The sequence below is a fragment of the Lethenteron reissneri genome, chromosome 41, assembly GCF_015708825.2.
Source record: "Lethenteron reissneri isolate LAM-NWPU_2019-01 chromosome 41, ASM1570882v1, whole genome shotgun sequence".
Taxonomy (NCBI): Eukaryota; Metazoa; Chordata; class Hyperoartia; order Petromyzontiformes; family Petromyzontidae; genus Lethenteron; species Lethenteron reissneri.
Genome location: NC_083819.1, coordinates 6658550 through 6681165, shown reverse-complemented (window position 1 = coordinate 6681165; position 22616 = coordinate 6658550). Strand labels below are relative to the sequence as shown.

The window sequence follows — 22616 nt, the reverse complement described above, 5'->3', positions numbered from 1 at the left end:
CAGCAGTGGATTGACCATGGCTGTGTGATGATGCAGCAGAAGCCACGTTACCGTCGTGACCCCACGAGAGGTCACAGGTCAAAGCTCCAGAGCTGCCCGGCCCAGTCGCGTGACCTTCACCAGTTACAGCGCGTGACGGCATCTGCGAATCAAAGTAAATAATTAATAACATCAGCAACAACCACAGCGCTCGTGCCAGGCTAGGTGCACTTTGAGGCAATCGTGTGAAGTGTCGGAAGGCTCGCTGGCAGGAGGTCACGGGACAGACGCAGCAGGTGCCATGGGGTGAATGACTGAGATGACTGGCAGATATCACCGCCTGTGCCAACTTGCCGTGTTTTATCCGCCCGGCGCTCCGCTCGTTGTTGTGAGCGGTCGCTGCTCTCTGTCCTCCGCTGTTGTGGGAGGGCGACTGCGTCCAACTGCCCAGCAGCGTCCTTCACGAGCCTCATCCACAGGCTCGTAGATGCACGCACACGCACGTGCTATGAAAGTGCGTGGAATATTAAGCAGACCATTCGCAACTTGTATCGTGACTCGCGCGTCGCAGTAAAGCCTTCGTTAATGAACACTTTAATAAGATATTACATGTTTAGTTTTCTTTTTTTACAAACTGCTTCCCTACCACCGAGTTGTTAATTAATCTGGTGACTCGGCTCATTCAATGCGGACTGCTCTGTGTGTCACACGACCCAAGGTTTGCCCTGATGAGTAAAGAGGGTGGTTGCAAAGATTCGCATCGACTCATCGATTGACCTCTCACCTTGAAGCTCCGAACCACGCGCGCATCGATCCAACGGATTCGTCATTGACACCGTGGCCTTGCCGATGACACCACAATTTTTTACGTGTATGTGATAGGCGACGTTTCGGGTAACGGCCCCTCCATTCTTCCCCCCAGTGCGTGGAGGGTTTCCAAAGATGTTGAGCGAGTGCGATGCTGCCGACTGCAAACGTCGCTCGATGGCAAATCATCATCATCATCAAGGTGGTGCACTGCTCGCTGCTCGCGGAAATGTCTCCGTGTCATAACGACACAGAATACAGACACACACGAGAGAGAGAGGGGGGGGGGCATGATGCGGGTGTTCGTAATTGTGATGATGGGTGTGGGTGAGTGAGTGAGTGGTGACCGCGAGTTACGAGGCGAGAAAGAAAGCAACATTCATTGTAAGTACAGACAAATTAGAGATCTCTCTCTCTTAAAGCTAAGAGCGCGCGTGTCTGTGTGTGTGTGTCTCTCTGCACATCTCATTTTGACACTTCGGCAGATTATATGGAAACACTGCAAATATTGTAAAGTTATCCACCGGCGTGGGTGATTGAGATGAAGATTACACCACAAGGGATCTTCAGCTCCGGGCTAGTGTGGTGGCGGTGGTGGCAGTGTTAATTTAAGGCCCCCCCCCCCTCTTCACTCGCTCCCCCCCCCCCTCCTGCCTCATCTCCCCTCCATGCTATACAGCTCCTTTGATTTTTTTTGAGTAACTTAAACAATCTCTGCATATGACGACCAACCCTGACATTATCACGGCCCTGACAGCAATTGTTATCGTGTCTGTTTCTGCGTCTCTCTCTCTCGGCAAATATGCCGAGAACTGCTCTGCAATTTTCCAACTGGGGCCCTTTCTTGCCGGCTTGAATATTTATTTATATATTATATATATATATTTTTTTTACCGTTGACCGGAGACGAGCTTAATAGCCGGGTGGCAGTCACGGAGACAGCGGCGTCTACAATCCGAGGGTCTCGCTAAAGGAGCGTTTCAATGAAATTCGAGAGTTGAAACTTTTTTTTTTAATTCATCCACTCGCACTTGGCTGGGAAACGACGTTCCGGGCAATGGCGCCTTTCGCAGCAGCACGTGGAGAGGGCCGGAGAGGTCGAGTTGCAGACGTGCCGTGACGTAGGGGAGGGGAGGGGGGGTCCATTGCCTGAAACGTCGCCTATTTTATATATATTTGTTATAACATCACGCACGCATACGGTGTTGTTGTTGTTGTTGACATAGGAAGTGTCGAGTTATTGTTGTTGTTGTTGGTTGTCCTTGTGCACCGCCGCTACTAACGCAGTTGCAGCAGCATCACCGCCAACATGATGATACATTTGCTGCACGCGGATTGGAATTTGGCGTTTTAGGGATTTAGCTAATGAGGTGCGATTGGTATGCCGATGTTTGCTTGTGACTATGAGCGCGTGGGAGAGGGGGGGGGTAATCAACGTTGTCGTTGACATTCTATATTAGAGCGGTGCAGTGTAGAAAAAAATAGCAAAAGCGCAGCCCTGCAATTTCTCACTCACGTCACTGCTGGCGGAAGGGGTCCCCCACCGCTCAAAGGAGCGTTTGAGGGTTGTGTTTTGGCCTTCTCCACCACGGTGACCAGACGCATTGGAAGGGGTACTCCACAGTGTCGTCATCATCAGCATAATTATTATTATCATCATCAGGATAGTCATCGTTTTCATGAGCCACGGTAATTCCACTGCTGGATGAATGCCTCCGCGGGAATCCGACGCCACCTCTCATGATTCCTGCGATGCCAACGACAACATTCCACCCACCCACCCCGCACCTCCGATTAGCACGGTTGGCTACGTACGGTGCGAAAGAAGTTCAGCATACACACATACATACAACTGGTTCCATCGCTCCGTCTCTCGGCCGCGTTCATTTCCTTGGCTCTCATTCGGTTATTTTATTATAAACTATTTTTTTTCTATTTTACCAGCAAATGTCTACTGAGCTATGCAGCTCGTTTCTCAGAAGCGACCTATCCACAAAATGATAGCTCAACGAAGTGGCTGATCACGTGGGAATTTATAGCAGCCAAATACTCTAAACGCGTGTTTCTAAATGTGGAGGGGAAAAAAAACCGGAGCACCCTGAGACAAATGCACGCGACCACATGGGAGAGAGTGATTCTTGCAAACGACATCGTCACGGTCAGAATTCAACCCACGACCTCCTGTATACCCGGCGAGGTAGTCACCATCTCGCCACCCTTATAATTCTCGATCATCGTCCCTTCCAACGACGCGTTCCTGCCCAAGCACACTCCCTGGCTCTTCTGAACGCTTTTGAGTGATGCCATTCACCCGCGTGTGTTCTCACGATCCACGTTTGTCACTCGCTGTCTCTCATTTTTCATCTCACGTGTGCTTCTTTGAGCACTTTCAACGCAGCAGCGGCAGCGCCACCAATACCACAAGGAAATTCGTCTGCTGGTCACCCATCCAAGTACTGTCCAGGCTCGACTGCTGCTTAGCTTGCGAGCTCTGACCAGTTTGGACGCGTGCGGTGCTGCTTTGCTAACTGGCAAACGAACCACAACGTGAATCATGAAGACATCGCCACAAGACACGTTCAACTTTTTTCGCAGCGTACGTAGCCAACCGCGCTAATCGGAGGTGCTGCTTCCTTAGGGCGGGGGGGGCTTCATCCAGCAGTGGATTGACCATGGCTGTGTGACGATGCAGCAGAAGCCACGTTCCCGTCGTGACCTCACGCGAGGTCACAGGTCAAAGCTCCAGAGCTGCCCGGCCCAGTCGCGTGACCTAAACAGTTCCTGTGCAGTCACGCGGAACGGCGGCCGCCAATGCAAATAAATTATTATTTATCACCATGGCGCTTGTGCCAGGCGAGGTGAACTCCGAGGCCACGCGAAGTGTCGAAGGTTCGCTGACAGGAGGTCACGGGGCAGAGCCAGGTGGTGCCATGGGTCGACTGACTGAGATGACTGGCTGATGCACCACCTGTGCCCCCTACTGTGCCAACTTGCTATGGTTTAGCTACCCGGCGCTCCGCTCGTTGTTGTGAGCGTCGCTCCTCCGCTCTCCGTTGTTGTTGGAGGGCGACTGCCTCCAACTGCCCAGTAGCGTCCTTCACGAGCCTCCTCCACAGAGGCCGATCTTGACACCGCTGGTACCAGTCATCGACAAGTCCACTCAGCTCCACGTCCTCCTGTACCACATCACTCTATCTCTTCTCTAGCCCGTGCCCGCACCCATTTAGTCCCCTCGATCCGGCCGAACAAAAGCTGTTTAGGCATGCGGTGGCTGGGCATGCGGGATACATGACCCAGCCAACGCTAGGATGGATCGTAGGCAGGCCAGCCTAAATGTTTCTAACCGGCGAAGATCTTCCATTAGGAGGGTCCACGTTTCGCAAACTTAGAGAAGAGGGAGGGAATGAACGTGGCCGAGAAGACCTGAAGTTTCGTGCGGAGTTATAGACCAGGTAGCACAAACAACAAAGATCCCCCGTATAGCCTTAACAGACTGTAGGGGCAAGTGCTGTTAGCGAGCACCTATGAAGGCCGGAACGGTACACGAGTGGGTGCGTTGGCCAGCACCACGCCCGGCCGCCTTTGTCTCCCCAGTGGCGATGTTTACACACCGCACCAGGTACTCATTTAATGCTGAGTCGACCTAGGGGAGGCCCAGGACCGGTTCAGATAATCGTCACTGGTGTTAGCGAACCTGGGTCGCCAGGTTCATAGCGCAACGCGCTAACCGCTACACTACCGCTCCCCAGCACAAACACACACACGCACACACGCACATCTTCCGTGAGATGAATCTGAATGGCCTCGTTCGTAACTTCCACTGGGCCGTGGCGCTCGGGACGAGACAGACACCCGCGCGAGCGGACGGCGCTAGCATCGCACTCTTTTATTATTTATTCATTCATTAATTCATTCAATATACATATTTTACGTGCGCGCTCTCCCGAGCACCGTGAAAGGTGGTGATTACTACACTGCGGAAGGGGGGACACTTTCACGTGTTGACGTTTTGAGAGCGCCAAATTAAAATGCAGAGTGTGCTCAAATTGCGGGCTCACGCTGCCTGCTCATCCTCCCTCCTCCTCCTCCTCATCCTCCTCCTCCGCCCCCCCCTCCTCCTCCTTCCTCCTCTGTCGGCCCAGAGTGCTACTCGTGGCTATCGCTGCTGACCGCCGCTGAGTTTGGCCGTCGAGTTTGAAACTCCGGCGCGCTCGACGCTTCGCGCAATTTTCGCCGCGGCGTCGGCGCGTCGCATTTGCGCGCCTAATCCCCTTGAGTCTTGTAATTCCATTAATTTGCATGAATGTTCCACTAATTCTCCGCCTCCCACTCCCCTCCTCCCTCCACCTACTCGCTTTGTTGATCTGCCTCCTTCCTCCCTTCGCCTCCTCCTCCTCCTCGTCCTCCTCGATGCACCTCCGATTTGGCACGGTTGGCGACGTACGGCGCGAAAGAAGTTCAACATGAAAATAATAATCTAATCTCGTTCATTCTATCGTTCTTCCGCCAGCCATCTTCCTCCTCCTCCTCGCTCGTCTCCTCTCTGTCCTGTTCCTGCTTCTCCTGTTCATCCACCGCACCACCTCCTCCTCGGTCACCTCCTCGTCCCATTCCTCCTCCTGCTCTTCCTCCACCACCACCTCTTCCCCCTCGTTCTGCTCCCCCGTCCCTCCTCCTCCTCCTCCTCCTCCATCCCTCCTGCTCCTCTGCTCCCCCCCTGCTCCTGCGCGCCTGTGTGTGTGTGTGTCCGTGTGGGCGATGTGATTAATTGGCTTTTTTTTGTTAATGAGATTAACCAAACGAGATGGGGGTCTGCACAGAGTGCCAATCGTCGTCCCAACGATGACGACGCACGCGCTCGGCCTTTTTATGTCGATCCGCTGCGGCACGAAGCCCTCCCCACGCCGTGCGAGTCGTGGGGGGGAGGGGGGGGGGTGAAGAGGTGAGAGCATAGAAGTAGAGTACAAGAATAGATTTCGCTGCACTGCCCTCTGTTGCGCGCGCCACTTAACCCCGCGGGCTTATAAGAACACAGACAAAGATCTCCCGCATCGCATTAACAACAAGTGCTGTTAGCGAGCACCTTTGACAGCTTACAAACAATGTGTGTGACACACGTGCGCGCACACACTGGAGTTCCCCTACATCTAAACGCTATCCAGGTGGTTCAACCTTGCTCAGCATTCGGGAGAAGCCTCGCTGAGTCTCAGCATTATTGGTTGGGCAGGCTCCCGCTACATTGGGAAGGTTAGTTTAACACGTAGGCTTTCGCGACCAATATTATTCATAATCAACGTTTTTGGGTTTAGATCGCGTTATTTATAAATGTGTCGCAACCCTCCACCACCCGACACGGCCAATCAGTAAAAAAAAGTGTCACGTTGACAAAAGATAAATAGTTCACTGCTTTAGCCCACCGGTGTTTTGAAGCGTGAAACCACAACATTTTCAATTTTTGAGTACGACGTTTCGCTGGTAATTGCGTCCAGCATCAACACACCGGTGGGCTAAAGCAGTGAACTATTTGTCTTTTGTCAACGTGACACTTTTTGTTACTGATTGGCTGTGTCGGGTGGTGGAGGGTTACGACACATTTATAAATAACGCGATCTAAACCCAAAAACGTTGATTATGAAGGTTGTGGTGGCGACGCTGCTGCACGTGGCCTGTGATCCAGCACGGCGGACGTGGCAGCAGCGAGGGTCGGTGGGTCACACGGAGATGCCGTGAAACGCCCTTCCCGACGTGGCCGTCGGTGAAGCAGCCATGCCCCTGGCTCGCCAGGAGACAGTGGCACAACATCATCGTGGATTCCACTTGTTGCATCTGGATATAATCAAGCGTCCCTCCCCCCCTTACGTATGCGCCGATTTTTTATTTTATTTTCCGGATGCTCTGGTTTCGTCCCACACGTAAAAAAACTGTTTTTGGCTGATTACGCCTTCATAAGTAGAGGACCGCAGATCTTGGGCAATTGTTGGTGGCGCCGGCTCTCCAACGCGCAGCTGCTGCTGCTGCTGTTGCATTCCCGCTCGTCTGGGGTTCCTCCTCCTCCCGGTGTCTCCAAGTCGCTCGTTCTCTCTCTCTCTCTACGACGGCGAGCGAACGCTGTGAGGCAGCCGCCGTCCTTCCAGCCACTCGATCTGCTACAACACCCCCCTCCCCCTGCCCCACAATGTTATAAAATTAACCGTCACTGAAAAAAGGGATGTCAGCTGGTGGTCGAATGGCACCCAAGGAGGGCACTGGCCTGAGAGGAGGGCGCCCGCTGTGGAGATGGAGCGATGGAATCGGATCGTGCACGAGCGGTTGACGAGTTTCTGCATCGCAGGGACAGATGGGGTGACTTTCATCCAGCAGTGGATGGACAATGCCTAGCTGATTATTATTCCTATTGTACAATCACGTGGGATTTCTTCGTTTGAGTTTCGTCACGTGTTGGTCGCTTTGAGCGTTGTGATGAGAGTCATAAAGAACTAGACACAGTGGTTACAGAAGCATTGTCTAAGACACTTCTAAATACACATCTGTATTTAATCAATATTCCTGGCCGCATAATATATATCATCATCATCATCATCATCACGACAAGCCTATATATATACATATTTTAAAATGATATTGATGTCAGCAGACACAGCTGTAGACACACTTTTAATTTGAAAGCGCAAAGTTTCCCCCGTGTAGCTTTAACAAACTGCTGGGGCAAGTACTCGTTGGTTTTTTCGGTAAAGTCGCGTAGTTAAACATAAAATAAATGAAAAAACAACTGAATAAAATTCTAGATTTGAAGCTTTCGTGACCGCAATGATTCATATTCTTAGGTTTTTTCCGGTAAAGTCACGTAGGTGACTTTACCTGCAATCTCTCATTTACTTGATACAGCTGTCGTGGCTGTGACGGTACCACCTGAAGACGGAAGCTTGTGTTGCCTCCGAAACGTCGTGATTTTTCTTTTATTTTACTTTTTAATGTTTTTACCTACGTGACTTTACCGAAAAAACTTAATTAAAGCACGACGTTTCGGAGGCAACACAAGCTTCCGTCTTCAGGTGGAACCGTCACAGCAAAATTACTGCATCAAGATACAGTAATTCAGTTGTTTTTTTAATTTGTTTTATTTTTAACTACGTGACTTTACCGAAAAAAACCCCAAAGAGTATGAATCCTTGCAGTCACGAAAACTTCAAATCTAGAATGCTGGCGCAAGCGCTGTTTGCGAGCGCCTATTAACGGAGGCCGGCACTGCACAACGAGTGTTGGGGCGAGTGTAACCGGCGTCGTGAGCCCGTCAATCTTTGTGTCATCCGGCACGAATTGTACCCACCGCACCAGGTACTCATTTCAGGATGAGCAGTCGTCTCCTAGGAGCGGTCGATCTTTCAAATCACCGCTGCTGTTATCGGGAATCGAACTCGGTCCGCCGGGCTCGTGGCGCGAGTAGCTGCCATCTGTTATGAGCGCGGGCTGGACAGAGACCGAGTGAGTGATGGAAATTTCGAACGATGCTCTGGGTTGGTTGGACACATGGAACGCCGCGAGACTCGGCGATTGCGACTGAGTGAGTCGAATGATGAACCAGGTTGACAAGGATTTAGAAAGCTGAGATCTGACACAAACACAAATACAGCAGCAACAACAACTCAATACGTTCGCCAATAACAACGTGGCCTTAATACGAAACTAAATATAATGCTGGACGACGTTTCGGGCGCGTGCCCTCCTTTCTGGGACATGGATCAAATGTGCACATGAATACGGGCCATTGCCTAAAACGTCGGCTATTATTCGCATACGTTTCCCTCTTGAGACTTCGCAGTGTCAATGACACGGCACGTGTTGAGCGTGTCTGTGTGTTGAGCGTGTCTGTGTGTTGAGTGTGTTGAGTGTGTCTGTGTGTTGAGTGTGTGTCTGTGTGTTGAGTGTGTGTGTTGAGTGTGTCTGTGTGTGGTGTGTGTGTGTTGAGTGTGTGTGTGTTGAGTGTGTCTGTGTGTGGAGTGTCTGTGTGTTGAGTGTTTCTGTGTGTTGAGTGTGTCTGTGTGTTGAGTGTGTGCGTGTTGAGTGTGTTTGTGTGCTGAGTGTGTCTATGTGTTAAGATAAGAGGGCTCGAATCTGAAACTGGCGAATGCCTCCGCGAGAAACCGACGCCACCTCTCATGATTCCCACCCACCCACCCCGCACCTCCGATTATCACAGGTTGGCTACGTACGGTGCGAAAGAAGTTCAACATACATTCAACTAGTTCCATCGCTCCGTCTCGTCGGCAGACGTCCTCTCGGACACGTTACAATTCTTGCCTTTCATGAAGTTTTTTTACTATAAACTACTTTCTTTTTTTACCCGGTACGGCCTACTGAGCCATATGTCGTCCTTTTTTAGAAGCGACTCGTCCATCACGAATGATAGATCAACGAAGTGGCTTTAATCGTCATTTGGAAATGTACAAGCAGTCAAATACTCTAAACGCACGTGGATTTTAAATGTGCAGGCAAACCCCAGAGGACCCGGAGATAAAAATTCACGCGGACACGGAGAGAGAGACACCCAAACTCCAAATGTACAACAGGCGTCCAGGTCGGGATCGATCCCACGACCTCCTGCACACCGGGCGAGGGAATTAACATCTCGCCACCGTGACAGAAGCAAGTCCTGGGGTCACCGCTACTAACTAAAAAAACTAATTCAGAAAATAAGAATTGGGTCAAAAAACGCACGGCGTGGCGGGCGTTGTTTGGTTTCACTTCGAGGGCAGACTCAGTCTGGGACTCTCCGATGCACGTCAAGTCCCGCACGAGACACTTTGCAAAATGCAGTATTCCCATGATCGGTGAACCGAGTAATTCGCCTCCCGCGGAGTGTGCCCCGAAAAGCCGGTGAATGCCCGTCACGTGTTGCTCGTACAAGATTATTGCATCCAGCTGAGCGCAGCATCAGGGAGGAGGGTGCCTATGATTGATTGCGCTGTGAGAGCGGAAGAGGAACGCGCGGATTATGGAGCATGCACTTGCGCAGAGACAGCAGCTTGAGCGTTCAGAACGTGCCCGTTGATGGCCGATGGTCGAGACTAACAATCGATTGGCAGTCAAAGGAGGGAACGCATTTCCGTGGGAGGAGAGGAGGGGGGTGCTGGTACGTCGATCTTGGAGACGGAGCGATGGAATATCAGCCTGCAGGCGCGATGTGCATCGTTGCATCGCAAGAGCGTGGGAGAAGGCGACGACTTGGGGAGGGCCTTGGTCCAGCAGTGGATCGATCATGGTTGGCGATGAGTGACATCTGAAGGAGATCGTGTCTCCGGGTTGGATAGAATTGCAATCACTTTGTGCGGAAGTCGGCTGTTCGGTTGTCCTTTGGATGTCACGGTTACCTGCCAAACTAATGTGGAATTTCCACCACGGGCTCAGGGCTATAACCCTCACTTCTTGTTGAACATTTCCGTCCAATTGTTTGAACGACTCTGACCCATTACATAACATACCACGTGCGCTCACGCATTATCGTCAAATGAGGAACACGTGGATTAGAGAACATACACCATATACACACAAGCTGTGACAAAGACCCCTGTATAGCCTTAACAGACTACAAGGGAAAGTGCCTATGAAGGCCGGAACGGTACACGAGGGGGTGGGTGGCCAGCACCAAGCACGGCCGCCTTTGTATCTCTCGTGGCGATGCTTACAAACCGCACCAGGTGCTCATATGAGGCTGAGTAGACCTAGGGGAGGCCCAGGACCGGTTCAGATATTCGTCACCGGTGTTGGCCGTGAGCGGGCATCGAACTCGGGTCGCCGGCTTCGTAGCGCAGCGCGCTAACCGCTACACTACCAATCCCCGACATACACACACGTGCATGCACACATACACACACGTGCATGATTTCGCTTAGGTCTGCAGTGATGATCCGAACGCCCGAGGCAACGGGGGGGGGGGGGCGGTGGAAGCGATGGCGGGAGTGGGGAGGGCATTCGTCTTGACCTGGTGTCGAACTCGGGTCTGTGCTCAATGGAGCAGCTCGTTCGCTCGCTGGCACCGCCGAGCCGTTCGCCATCGGCGCGCCGACATCACGGGGCGGTGACGCCTCGCCAGGAGGATTTACAAACGGCGCGCTCGAGTGCTGCCCGGCACGAGTTAGCGAGGGGGGAGAGCGAGGAGCGAGCGAGGGGGGAGAGCGAGGGGGGGGTGAGAGCGAGGAGAGAGTGGGATTCACTGGGGCTGCGTTCGTTTAGCCCCCCCTCGCCACCCCCCCCCCCCACCACCGAACTCACCACCCCAGTGTCGAACTTCACTCGAGCGGTGTTCGCATTCGCGCGTGCGTCTCTGCGCGCGCGCACGCGCGTGTCCTCTGCGCGTCGATTTGTCGAGCACATCGCTTTATAATTGGTGCATTGATGTGTTATACTCCTGGAGGTATAGATTATTTATGTACAGTACTTATTGATTTGGCGACGTGCGTGTGTGTAAAACAGTGGCCAATATTTGAACCGTTCCCCGGCCCTCCTCTAGGTCGACTCAGCATTTAAATGAGTACCTGGAGCAGTGCGTTAAAAAAAAACCATCAGCAACTTCAGGAGAGAGAGAGAGCGAGACAGACAAATGCGGCCGAGCGTGGTGCTGACCACCCACCCACCTGCGAATCGTGTGCCATGCCGGCCTTCATAGGTGATTTCTAAACAACACTTGACCGAGCAGTTTGTTTTTTAAAAAAAGCAGCAGCAGCTATACGGGGCAATCTTTGTCTTTGTGCACGTGAAGAATCCGATTCTTCCGCGACTGCCGGCACCATGAGTTTCAGCATTGAGAGCATCTTGTCTCGTCGTTCGCGGTGCGCCCTCGCTGGCTACGGATTCCTGGGCTCGATCATCCCCGCCGGAGGTCCGGCCTTCTCCTGCACCTCCTCAATATCATCATCATCATCAGCAGCAGCAGCAGCATTATCCTCATCACAATCGTCGTCGTCGTCCTATCCACTCGGCGCGCAGGCGGCGGCGGCGGCCGTCATCGAGATGCTGCCCGCGCCGAGCGTCGCTCTGCCGCAGAGTTTCCCCGCCGGGTTCGCATCTGCGACCGGGGCCCCCTTCTGCCCCGCGGGCTACAGGCGGGCGGTCGCTGCCCCCGGGGCGCTGTGCTGCCCTCCGGGCCTGAACCCGCTCGCGCACCTGCCCTTCTCAAAATGCACGTGCGGCATCTCGACAGGTACCACCACCGCTTTCTACACACCCGCACACATACAGAGACACACGTATAGACACACACATAGACACGCACACATACAGAGACGCGCACAAACACACTTAGACACACAAAGACAAAGAGGGGGTGGGTGACCAGTGGAGGCTGAGTTGACCTAGGGGAGGCCCATGACCTGTTCACATAATCGTGACTGGCGCTGGCCGTGAGAGGAAATCGAACTCGTGTCGCCGGGTTCGTAGCGCGGCGCGCTAACCGCTACACTACCACTCCTAACACACACACGCGTACACACACACGCGTACACACACATACACACATAAAATAATAACACTCGACATTCGCCACTAAGTAACGGCGATGTCACCACGGCGCCTGTGTCAGGCCAGGTGCACTTTGAGGCTATCACGTGAAGTGTCGAAGGCTCTCTGCTGGCAGGAGGTCACGGGACAGACCCTGCAGGTGCCACGGGGTTGACTGACTGAGCTGACTGGCGGATGCGCCAGCTGACAACTTGCTCTATTTTACCCGTCCGGCGCTCCGCTCGTTGTTGTGAGCATCGCTCTTCTGCCCTCCGTTGTTGTTGGAGGGCGACTGCCTCCAACTGTCCAGTAGCGTCCTGCACGAGCCTCCTCCACAGAGGCCGATCTTGACACCGCTGGTACCAGTCGTGGACAAGTCCACTCAGCTCCACGTCGTTCTTCTCCAGGCCGTGTCGCGCCCGTTTAGCCCCCCCCTCTATGCGGGCTACGGGACCCACAAAGACAAACATCCCCCGTATAGCCTGAACAGGCTGTTGGGGCAAGTGCTGTTAGCGAGCACCTATAAAGGCCGGCACGGTACAGGGAGGGGGGGGGGGGGGTCAGCACCACGCCCGACCACCTTTGTCTCTCCAGTGGCGATGTTTACACATCACACCAGGTACTCATTTGAGGCTGAGTTGACCTAGGGGAGGCCCAGGACTGCTTCAGATCATTGTCACTGGTGTTCGCCCTTAGAGGGAATCGAACTCGTGTCGCCGGATTAGTAGCGCAGCGCGCTAACCGCTATGCCACCGCTCCCTTAGCACACACAATGCGCACACACACACACGTGCAGACACGTGTACACGTGTGTTTGCTGACACATACGAGCACACATACATATACTATAGCGGAAAAGGCGAATTTCCCCGTGTGATCTAAGTAGAGTGTTGGAGCAAGTGTTCTCTGTGGGGCAGCCCCTAGTCTTACACACACATAACTACTTAATTCCCATGTGTTGCAGAGGTTTTATTGTTTGTATATGCGGGTGCCTTTCTTATTGTATGTTTCTTTGTGTCTATGTGTCTGTTTATGTATTTGTATGAGTGTCTTCTTGGTTCTTTCGGTAAAGTCACAGACCTGGTCTTCACCTGAGGACGGCTGCTTGCGTTGTGGCCGAAACGTCGTGAGAATTATTTTATTATGTTTTATTTTTATTATTTTATTATTTCCATTCTACATGACTTTACCGAAAGAACCAAGAAGATGATTGTATGAGTGTCTCTGTGTGTGTGTTTCGCTGTGTGTCTATATCTGTGGTCGTGTGTATTTCCGTATTGTTTCTCTCTGTCGTCGTTTTTTTGTCTTTGTGTTCATTTGTGTGCGAATTTGACCCAAACATCCTCCTCGCAGACACCGGTCTAACCAGCAACCGCATCGGGACACCATCAACACACATCCCCTTCGTGAATGGAACATAAAAGCCAAGCCACAGTAGCGCTACTCGGGCGATGCAACCAAAAACTACGGCCAATGGAATAGAGTTTACCCACAGCGACTCACGGATATACGGAGAGACTCGTGGTGACGCGCAGAGACACATAGACATACACAAATATACATTTCGACTCTGCGCAGAAAACATTGAGATACATTCAAGACACGAGCGAAAGCAGTGCCATTGTGGCCATACAACTTCACATGTGGACGGTGCAGTAAACCCGTAGAGAACACACAGAGACTCATCGACATACACAGAGACCAACATTGAGATACATTCAAGACACGAGCCACAGCAGTGCGAGTATGGCCATGCAACTCAAACGATGGACTGCGCAGTAAACCCGTAGAGAACACACAGAGACTCATCGACATACACGGAGACCAACATTGAGATACATTCAAGACACGAGCCACAGCAGTGCGAGTATGGCCATGCAACTCAAACGATGGACTGCGCAGTAAACCCGTAGAGAACACACAGAGACTCATCGACATACACGGAGACCAACATTGAGATACATTCAAGACACGAGCCACAGCAGTGCGAGTATGGCCATGCAACTCAAACGATGGACTGCGCAGTAAACCCGTAGAGAACACACAGAGACTCATCGACATACACGGAGACCAACATTGAGATACATTCAAGACACGAGCCACAGCAGTGCGAGTATGGCCATGCAACTCAAACGATGGACTGCGCAGTAAACCCGCTATGGTCTGCGCGCTACTTCAACGGAGGAGGCGGAGTAGGAACAGGAAAAACCACGAGAACTCTTCACTCCTGAAGCCCTCTCGTCGTGGCCGGCAGACCTCGACATTGACACCGAGCTCCTGAACACGATCGCTGCCACAATACGCAAGGAAATAAAGCGTGCGCGTGTCTGTGTGCGTGTGTATCTATGCGTGTCACCGTGTGTCACTGTGTATGTGTCTTGCGTGTGTCTCATTGTCTGTATGTGCGTCTGTGTGTCCGTCAATGTGATTGTCTGGGTTTGTCTGCATCTGTTGAAGTTAGCGACCCGGGTTCGATTCCCACTCACGACCAACACCGGTGACGATTATCTGACCGATCCTGGGCCTCCCTTAGGTCGACTCAGCCTCAAATGAGTACCTGGAGGGGGGAGGGAGTCTATGATGCGATGGAGATGACGCGCTGTCGCGTGCGTCACGAAGGCACCACGTGACGGTTGACCGCGGCGCGTGCCGCGCGCGACCGCGTGCCACGTCGCGGCGGACCGCGAAGCCACGGTTGTTGGTCACGTACGGCGCGAAAGAAGTTCAACGCTCGATACGTGCGTGCGCGTGCGTGCGCGTGCGTGCGCGTGCGTGCGCGTGCGTGCGCGTGCGTGCGCGTGACTTCAATGCCACGGCGCGCGTGCTCACGGACAGCCGGGCCAGACAGAGGCACGTGTGCGTACGGATGCTACGGGTGGGCAGAGACAACGTACACGATCATCAGGGTAGACACAGAACACATATGAAGGCAGGCACGGCTCACGAGGGGTTGGGTGGCCAACACAACGCCCGGCCGCTTTTGTCTCCCCACTGCTGATGTTTAACACGCGGCACCAGGTATGAATTTTAAAGCTGAGTCTACCTAGGTGACGATATTCGGCACCGATGTTGGCCGTGAGCGGGAATTGAACTTCAAAAAGACAAAGATCCCCCGTATGGCCTGAACAGATTGTTGGGGAAAGTATTGTTAGCGAGCACCTATTAAGCCCGGCAGGGGGAGCGATGGTGTGACCAGTGCCACACCCGACCGCCAATGCTTCCGAGGGCCAACTTTCACACCTCACCAAATACCAATTTAAGTCCGAGCCCACCGAGGGGAGATCCAGAACCGGTTAAAATATGGCTCGCCGTGGATTCCTCGCCGCGTCCGGGAATCGAACTCGGGTGGACAGGTTCACGACGTAATCCGTTTCCCTCTCAGCTGTCAAACGCCTCCATCAGCTTGCAGCCCGTTGTCACTCCACTGCTGGACGAAGGCTTCCCCCCCAATCGCCACGTCGTCCGGGCGTTACTTCACCACGTGGCTCAGTGCTGGCTCGTGGAGGGTAAGGTTGTGGCTCCGTTAACGCTTCGCGGACTAATCGTCACTGATGCTGCCCGCAGCGGAGAATCGGACTCAGGGTGTTTGGTTCATCGCGACGCGCTCTCACCGCTGCGCCAACGCTCCACCACTTCTCAGCGTCGCGGGTTGAACAATGACTGAGTGGATTGGAGGTGACACGTGGTAAAGAGACACGGGGAGCAATGAACGAAATCGACGGAACGAACACTGCAAAGCGCGCAAAGAAGCCGGCGGAGAATCTCTCCTGGGATGACACTGAGGGGCAGGAAGAGGAACCGCGTGGGTTCGAGAAGAACGCGGGCTGGTGAATCACATCGCTCTGGCTCGGGGTGGGAAACCTGATGCTCTTGAAGGACTGCAGTCCCTGAAAACAAGCGGCTCTTCTTGTTGTTATCTTGGTTGCCGAGCCCTGAGCATGGAAGTCCAGTTCACCATGGACGTCAAGTTCACCATGGAAGTCCAGTTCACCATGGAAGTCCAGTTCACCATGCAAGTTCAGTTTACCAATGAAGTCCAGTTTACCATGGAATTCCAGTTTACCATGGAAGTCATGTTCACCATGGAAGTCCAGTTCACCATGGAAGTCATGTTCACCATGGAAGTCCAGTTTACCATGAAAGTCCAGTTCACCATGGAAGTCCAGTTCACCATGGAAGTCATGTTCACCATGGAAGTGCAGTTCACCATGGAAGTGCAGTTCACCATAGAAGTCCAGTTTACCATGGAAGTCCAGCTCACCACAGAAGTCCAGTTCACCACAGAAGTCCAGTTCACCATAGAAGTCCAGTTCACCATAGAAGTCAAGTTCACCACGGAAGTCCAGTTCACCATAGAAGTCCAGTTCACCATGGAAGTGCAGCTCACCATGGGCAGGGGTCGGCAACCTGTGGTTCTGGAGCCGCACGCGGCTCATCAATGGCCGTTTCGTGACGCCATTTATTGAGAACCATCGTCTCGTACTCACGCTGCATTGCGGCTCTTTAAATATTGACTCCTTTCTTTTTTTAATACCGAATTAGAACAAAAAAGCATGGCTCTTGTTGTTGTTGTTTTGGTTGCTGATACCCAGCGCTAGCTGCGTCGCGGCTGGGTACGCGCGGATGGCCGATGATCAAGAATCACAACAACAACAACAACAAACAAAAACCGAGTCGTCACCATTGGAACCTCCTTTGCCAGTAGCAAAATGTGATAATTGTTTATTTTACCCTTTTATCTGGCAACAAAACTAACAACTTTTTTTACAAGGAGTCATGTTTGCATTGACCACAATACCTGCGATCGGAATGCAAACAAAAAACACAACTCTGATAATGTATACATTGTCCTTGAAATTGATTGGTCCACACCCGAGAGCTTTTCTTAGAGCCTCGTCTCACATAGCGGTCGCAAAGGGATGGAACGCGTCCAAGAGGACGCGCACCGCGGAGACGGAGCGATGAAATCGGTTCTGGGGTGGATTGTTGCATTGTAGGGACCGAGGGATGCGGTGGTGACGGCGGCTTGACATGGGCCTTCATCCAGCAACATATTGACCACGGCTCTTAATGATGGTGATTCATAAGTGAGACGGAAGGTCATGAAAATCGTCCGGCGTTCGTGAGCATCTGTGGGCGTGTGTGATTAGCGGGCAGCGTGATGCACTTCGAAACCGGCGACCCGAGTTCGATTCCCGCTCTCTGTGTGTTCCTGTACGGGCGTGGTGCTGGCCACCCACCCCCTCGTGTACCGTTCCGGCCTTCATAGGTGCTCGCTAACAGCACTTGACCCCAACAGTCTGTTAAGGATATATGGGGGATCTTTGTCTTTGCCTGGATGGGGAGCGGTAGTGTAGCGGTTAGCGCGCTGTGCTACGAAGCTGGCAACTTGGGTTCGATTCCCGCTCACGGCCAACATCAGTGGCGATTATCTCAACCGGGTCTGGGCATCCTCTAGGTCGACTCAGCCTCAAGTGGGTACCTGGTGCTGTGTGTAAACATCAGCACTCTGGAGTCAAAAGCGGCCGAGCGCTACTTTGGCCACCCCTTCGTGTGCCGTTTCAGCCTTCATAGGTGCATGCCCCAACAGTATTTTGCAGGTTATACGGGGGATCTTTGTCTTTGTGTGTAGCCGGTGGTCGCAACAGGAGGCTGGCGATGATTTTTATTTTATAAAATGAGATCGCCCCTTGATGACAGGGCGTCCGATTTACAAAAAAAAATATTTAACACAATTTGGGCCAAGTGTGAACGATTTAAGCACGCACATTAAATAAGATAAGCTGCTACATTTGCCTGATTAATTGGCCACCTTTTTTTTATTTCAGCCCTTCTTGATTCACTCTCCCTCCCGTCCTAAAGAATATATATTTTTAGATCATTTTAACATTTCTCTATTTTCTCCAAGCTGCCGTTACAGTGTGGTGTTGGCAGTTGATAGCGAAATAAATGCCGGTCCTAATGGTAGCAAATGTTCACATTACCGATTCAAATCGCTTCTCGTTTAAATCAGCCGCGGCTCCATTGGCGAGGAGGGGTCTGATGTTTAACACGCAGGCTTGTGTGATGTGCGGCTCTTTCACTAGCCGCGTGCTTTTTAATTTGTTGTATTACCGGCCAATGGTCGATTATTCTAAATCCGACTAAAAACAACAGCAGCAGCAGCAACAACAACACACTCGTCGACAACGCGTCAACCCACATCATATGAACGGCGACTTTTGAGGCGAATGGGGCAATTGCCTGTTGAGTTTGTGTTGATTGTGCTTGTGCACCAACCACCGCTGACGCAACAACAACAACAACAGCAGCATCATCACGATGCAACACTTCGATCAAAATGTTGAATTATTACCACGAAAGCTTTCGCGACCAATATCATCCATAACAGAGTTTTTAAAAATATATATTATGTTGAATTATATCTGCCTTCCGATTCGAGGCGGACACGAAACGCACCTGGACAGAGCATTCGAGCGCAGGCTCGCCTGAGACGGATGTCAGGAATTTGGTGCGTTGCAAAAAAAAACTAAAATCAATGGGGAAAGTCCAGAGCAGTGATCGTGCCAGGTGAGCGGTGTGTAGACAGAATGAGGATGAGGTCTATACGCTTGTGCTGGGTGGGACTCGTGCTCGCGCGTGTGTGTGTGTGTATGCCGGATGGGGGGTGTGGGGGTGGTGGTGGGGTGGGTGCGAGGCAGGCAATGCAGTGGCCACCACGAGCCCTGCCGCCAAGAAGGGAGAGAGAGAAGAACTGTGAGGCCAGATGGTAGCAGAGTCTTCCGGGGCGGATGATGTCGGAGGTCGCTGTGTGTCCTGGATGTTTCTGTTTGCGCATAGTCAATTTAAGATGTTTTCTTGTTCATGTTTTTGTTTTTTGTTTGTTGCGGTTGCACCCGATTCAAGAGCCGAATGGCTCACAGGGTTATACCTAATACATGAAACTGAAAACGTAAACGGTGTCTCCTGCACAGCAGCGGCTGCGGGATCTGGCCTGAGGGTGCAGCGCATTTGGCGATGAGGTGTGGTGGTGGCGGTGGTGGTGGTGGTGGCGGCGGTGGTGGTGGTGGTAGTGGTGGTGGCGGTGGTGGTGGTGATGGTGGTAGCGGCGGTGGTGGTCGTATCCCCGGCTTCGGCCACCTTGACGCGTGCATCTGACGTGAAATAATCAAGTGACGTTAGAGAAGGGGGGGGGGGGGGAAGAGATTGTGTCGCTTGACGGGTTCACAATGTTCGTGTCAGAGACATCGATCCAGCACGCTTGTACGGTATTTGATTTCATTGCTGAGTTATCCCGTGGGTTAAACAAAATCAACTTCCAACTGGAGCCGCTGAGAAACCACGGTGGGCTCGAATCCCGGTTTGAGCCGCGTGTGATTTCAAGTGCAGTGGCGTTAGAATTGAGCGCGGTCGCTCTCGCGGCTTCATTGAAACATCCGTACGATGTAAAAAAAACAAAAACACGAAGTCTTCTCAATTATTGAGGCTTGGTTTAATTGTCACGTGGCAAGCACGTGTTTGCAAGGCGTGCATGCGTTATGGATAAAAAGGGGAATCTTTTTAGTGATTACTTAATTAGTGACTTGAATTAGTGACTTTTAAAATGTTGATTTCTGAATTCGTTCAATTAGTGACTTCTGAATTAGTTAAATTAGTGGTATCTGAATTAGTGACTAGAATTATTGACTTCTGAATTAGTTAAGTTAATGGCTTCTGAATTAGTGACTTGAACAAGTGACTTCTGAATTAGTGACTTACATCAGCAGCCAGTGTATCAGCAACATTATATATATAGGTTTACATTTAATAAAATGTAGTTTATTTAATGACAATGTTTTGCGGTTGTTGCAGGGATTTGTCTGGTCGTGAATAGTTACGAATAGTGTAACTATTTATATGCCCAATTTAAAAACTGTTCCATCAGGAAACAATTTTTAAATTGCAATATTTATGAACCCCCCCCCACCGTCCCCCACAAGTGCAGCAGTCTCCAACTGCTTCTTTAATTATAATTGTATTATTATCCACTCCAGCTCTCTCCACTGCACTCTTCATGTATGTCATAACCCCCCCACCCGCCTTGCTTAAGGGGGCAACGCCGCGTTATTGAAACGCCGCGTGGCGCACTGCGCGCCGGCGAGAGACTTTGCGATGCTCCCGCTGCCGTGAGCTTCGTGAAACGCCGACGCCCATCGACCAGCGCTGCTTGTGGGAACGCAATTAAGGGGGGGGGGGGGGTGTAGCAGTTAAAGATTCCTTCAGGCCGCGCGGTCCCTGAGCCTCATGATGAAGTTAACCGCTGCGTTTCGTTTTCGCAACCTCAAAAGTTTCGAAAAATGTATATTTTGTCTGTAACAAAAACTAAATCACGAGAATAATTATTTAGACGAGGGATAATTTTGGAACGCCCCACCCTCGTGTGCGTTCGTGCGTTCTGCCGAAACAAAATGCAAAGCTACCCCGTATAGCCTTCGATGGAGTGTTGGGGCAAGGGCTGTTAGCGGGGCCGACAGGGCACACGTGTTGGGTGGCGTGGCCGGATCTCAGGGACCAGATCTCAGGACCGGTTCCGAGCGCACCGCGTTAACGACTGCGCCACCGCTCCGTCACGCTACACACACACACCGCATTATAAGACGCGCCTTTACCACCTCCATCAGCAACCCGCATCAGAGAGAAGCACCCTCTCCCTAACTGTAGCTACAATAATGCCCGCGCCTGGTCGGTGTGAAAATACAAAAACACACACGCGCCCACACGCGCGCGCACACACAGAAAGAGACAAAGTTCCCCCGTGTAGCCTTTAACAGACCGTTGGGACAAGTGCTCTCAGCGAGCACCTCTCAATGCCGGCTACGGCTCACGCACGGGCGCTGTGGCCAGTACCTCGCCCGACCGCCTTTGTCTCCCCAATGGTGACGTTTACGCGCCACATCAGGTGGAGTGCTCGTGCTTGAGGCTGAGTCGACCTAGGGGATGCCCAGGACGGGTTCTGATAATCGTCACCAGTGTTGGTCGTGAGCGCGATAACCACTACGCTACCGCTCCCGACACACAGATAATACACATAGACACACATACACACATAGACACACATACATAGACACACACACACATAGACACGGACATGCACACATACATAGACCCGCACACACACATAGACACACACACATAGACACACACACACTTAGACACACACATAGACACACACATAGACACGCCCACACACATAGACACACACACATAGACACACACATAGACGCACACATAGACACACACACACTTAGACACGCACACTATCACACATACATAGACACGCACACACACTTAGACACACACATAGATGCACACACATAGACGCACACACACATAGACACGCACACACACACTTAGACACACACATAGACACGCACACACATAGACACGCACACACAGACTTAAACACAAACACACACACTTAGACACACACATAGACACACATAGACACACACACACTTAGACACACACACACTTAGACACACACATAGACGCACACACATAGACACGCACACACACACTTATACACACACACACATAGACACACACACACTTAGACACACACATAGACGCACACACACTTAGACACACACATAGGCACACACATAGACACACGTAACGTCAGTACGTACGGACGCGTGCAAACGCCACTGCTTCCCATGCAGTCGCGCTCTGCCCAACCTCGACAACGCAGTCGCTTGCCGGCGAACGCGGCGTTAGCGTCATTTGTGAGAATAAATATATTTTATTTTTGTTGTATTTATTTGAACGCGAGAAAAACGCAATACGAGCTGAGAAAATTGCAAACCGAGTTACAGCAACACCATTACAGCCGAGAACGCGCCACAGGGAGGCGTCTCACCGTCACTGTTTTAAATATATAACATCAGCGGCGTGTTAAGTCTGCTAAGTACACGCGGATATATAAAAAACAATATTCATCTTCCATTTCCACGCGCGTGTCTGTGTGTGTGTGGTGGTGGTGGTGGGGGGTGGTGGCGCAGTGGTTAGCGCGCTGCGCGCCACGATCCCGACAGACACCCGAGTTCGACTCCGGCTCACGGCCAACGTCGCTGCAAAATATCTGAACGTGTCCCGGGACTCTGCGAGCTCGAGCTCGGCCTTAATCGAGTGCCCGGTGCGGTGCGTAAAAACGTCACCACCGGGGAGACAAAGGCGGCCGGGCGTGGTGCTGGTCACGCACCCCCCCCCCCCACGTGCGGCCTTCATAGGCGCTCACCAACAGCACTCTGCCCCAACGGTTCGCGTGCGTGCGGCCGTGAGACGTTCACGCGTTCACG

At 52.1% G+C, this 22616-nt stretch overlaps 1 protein-coding gene across 1 annotated transcript in view; it reads left to right on the top strand.

The window, feature by feature from the left end:
- The window catches only part of LOC133352764 (homeobox protein goosecoid-like), a 36091-nt gene that overhangs the window by 2616 nt on the left and 10859 nt on the right, over nt 1-22616 (top strand). Inside the window, exons 2-3 of the mRNA XM_061568624.1 lie at nt 902-988; nt 11770-11983. Of these exons, the coding sequence (XP_061424608.1) occupies nt 938-988; nt 11770-11983 (265 nt within the window). The 5' untranslated portion in view covers nt 902-937. The remainder of the gene's footprint in view (nt 1-901; nt 989-11769; nt 11984-22616) is intronic.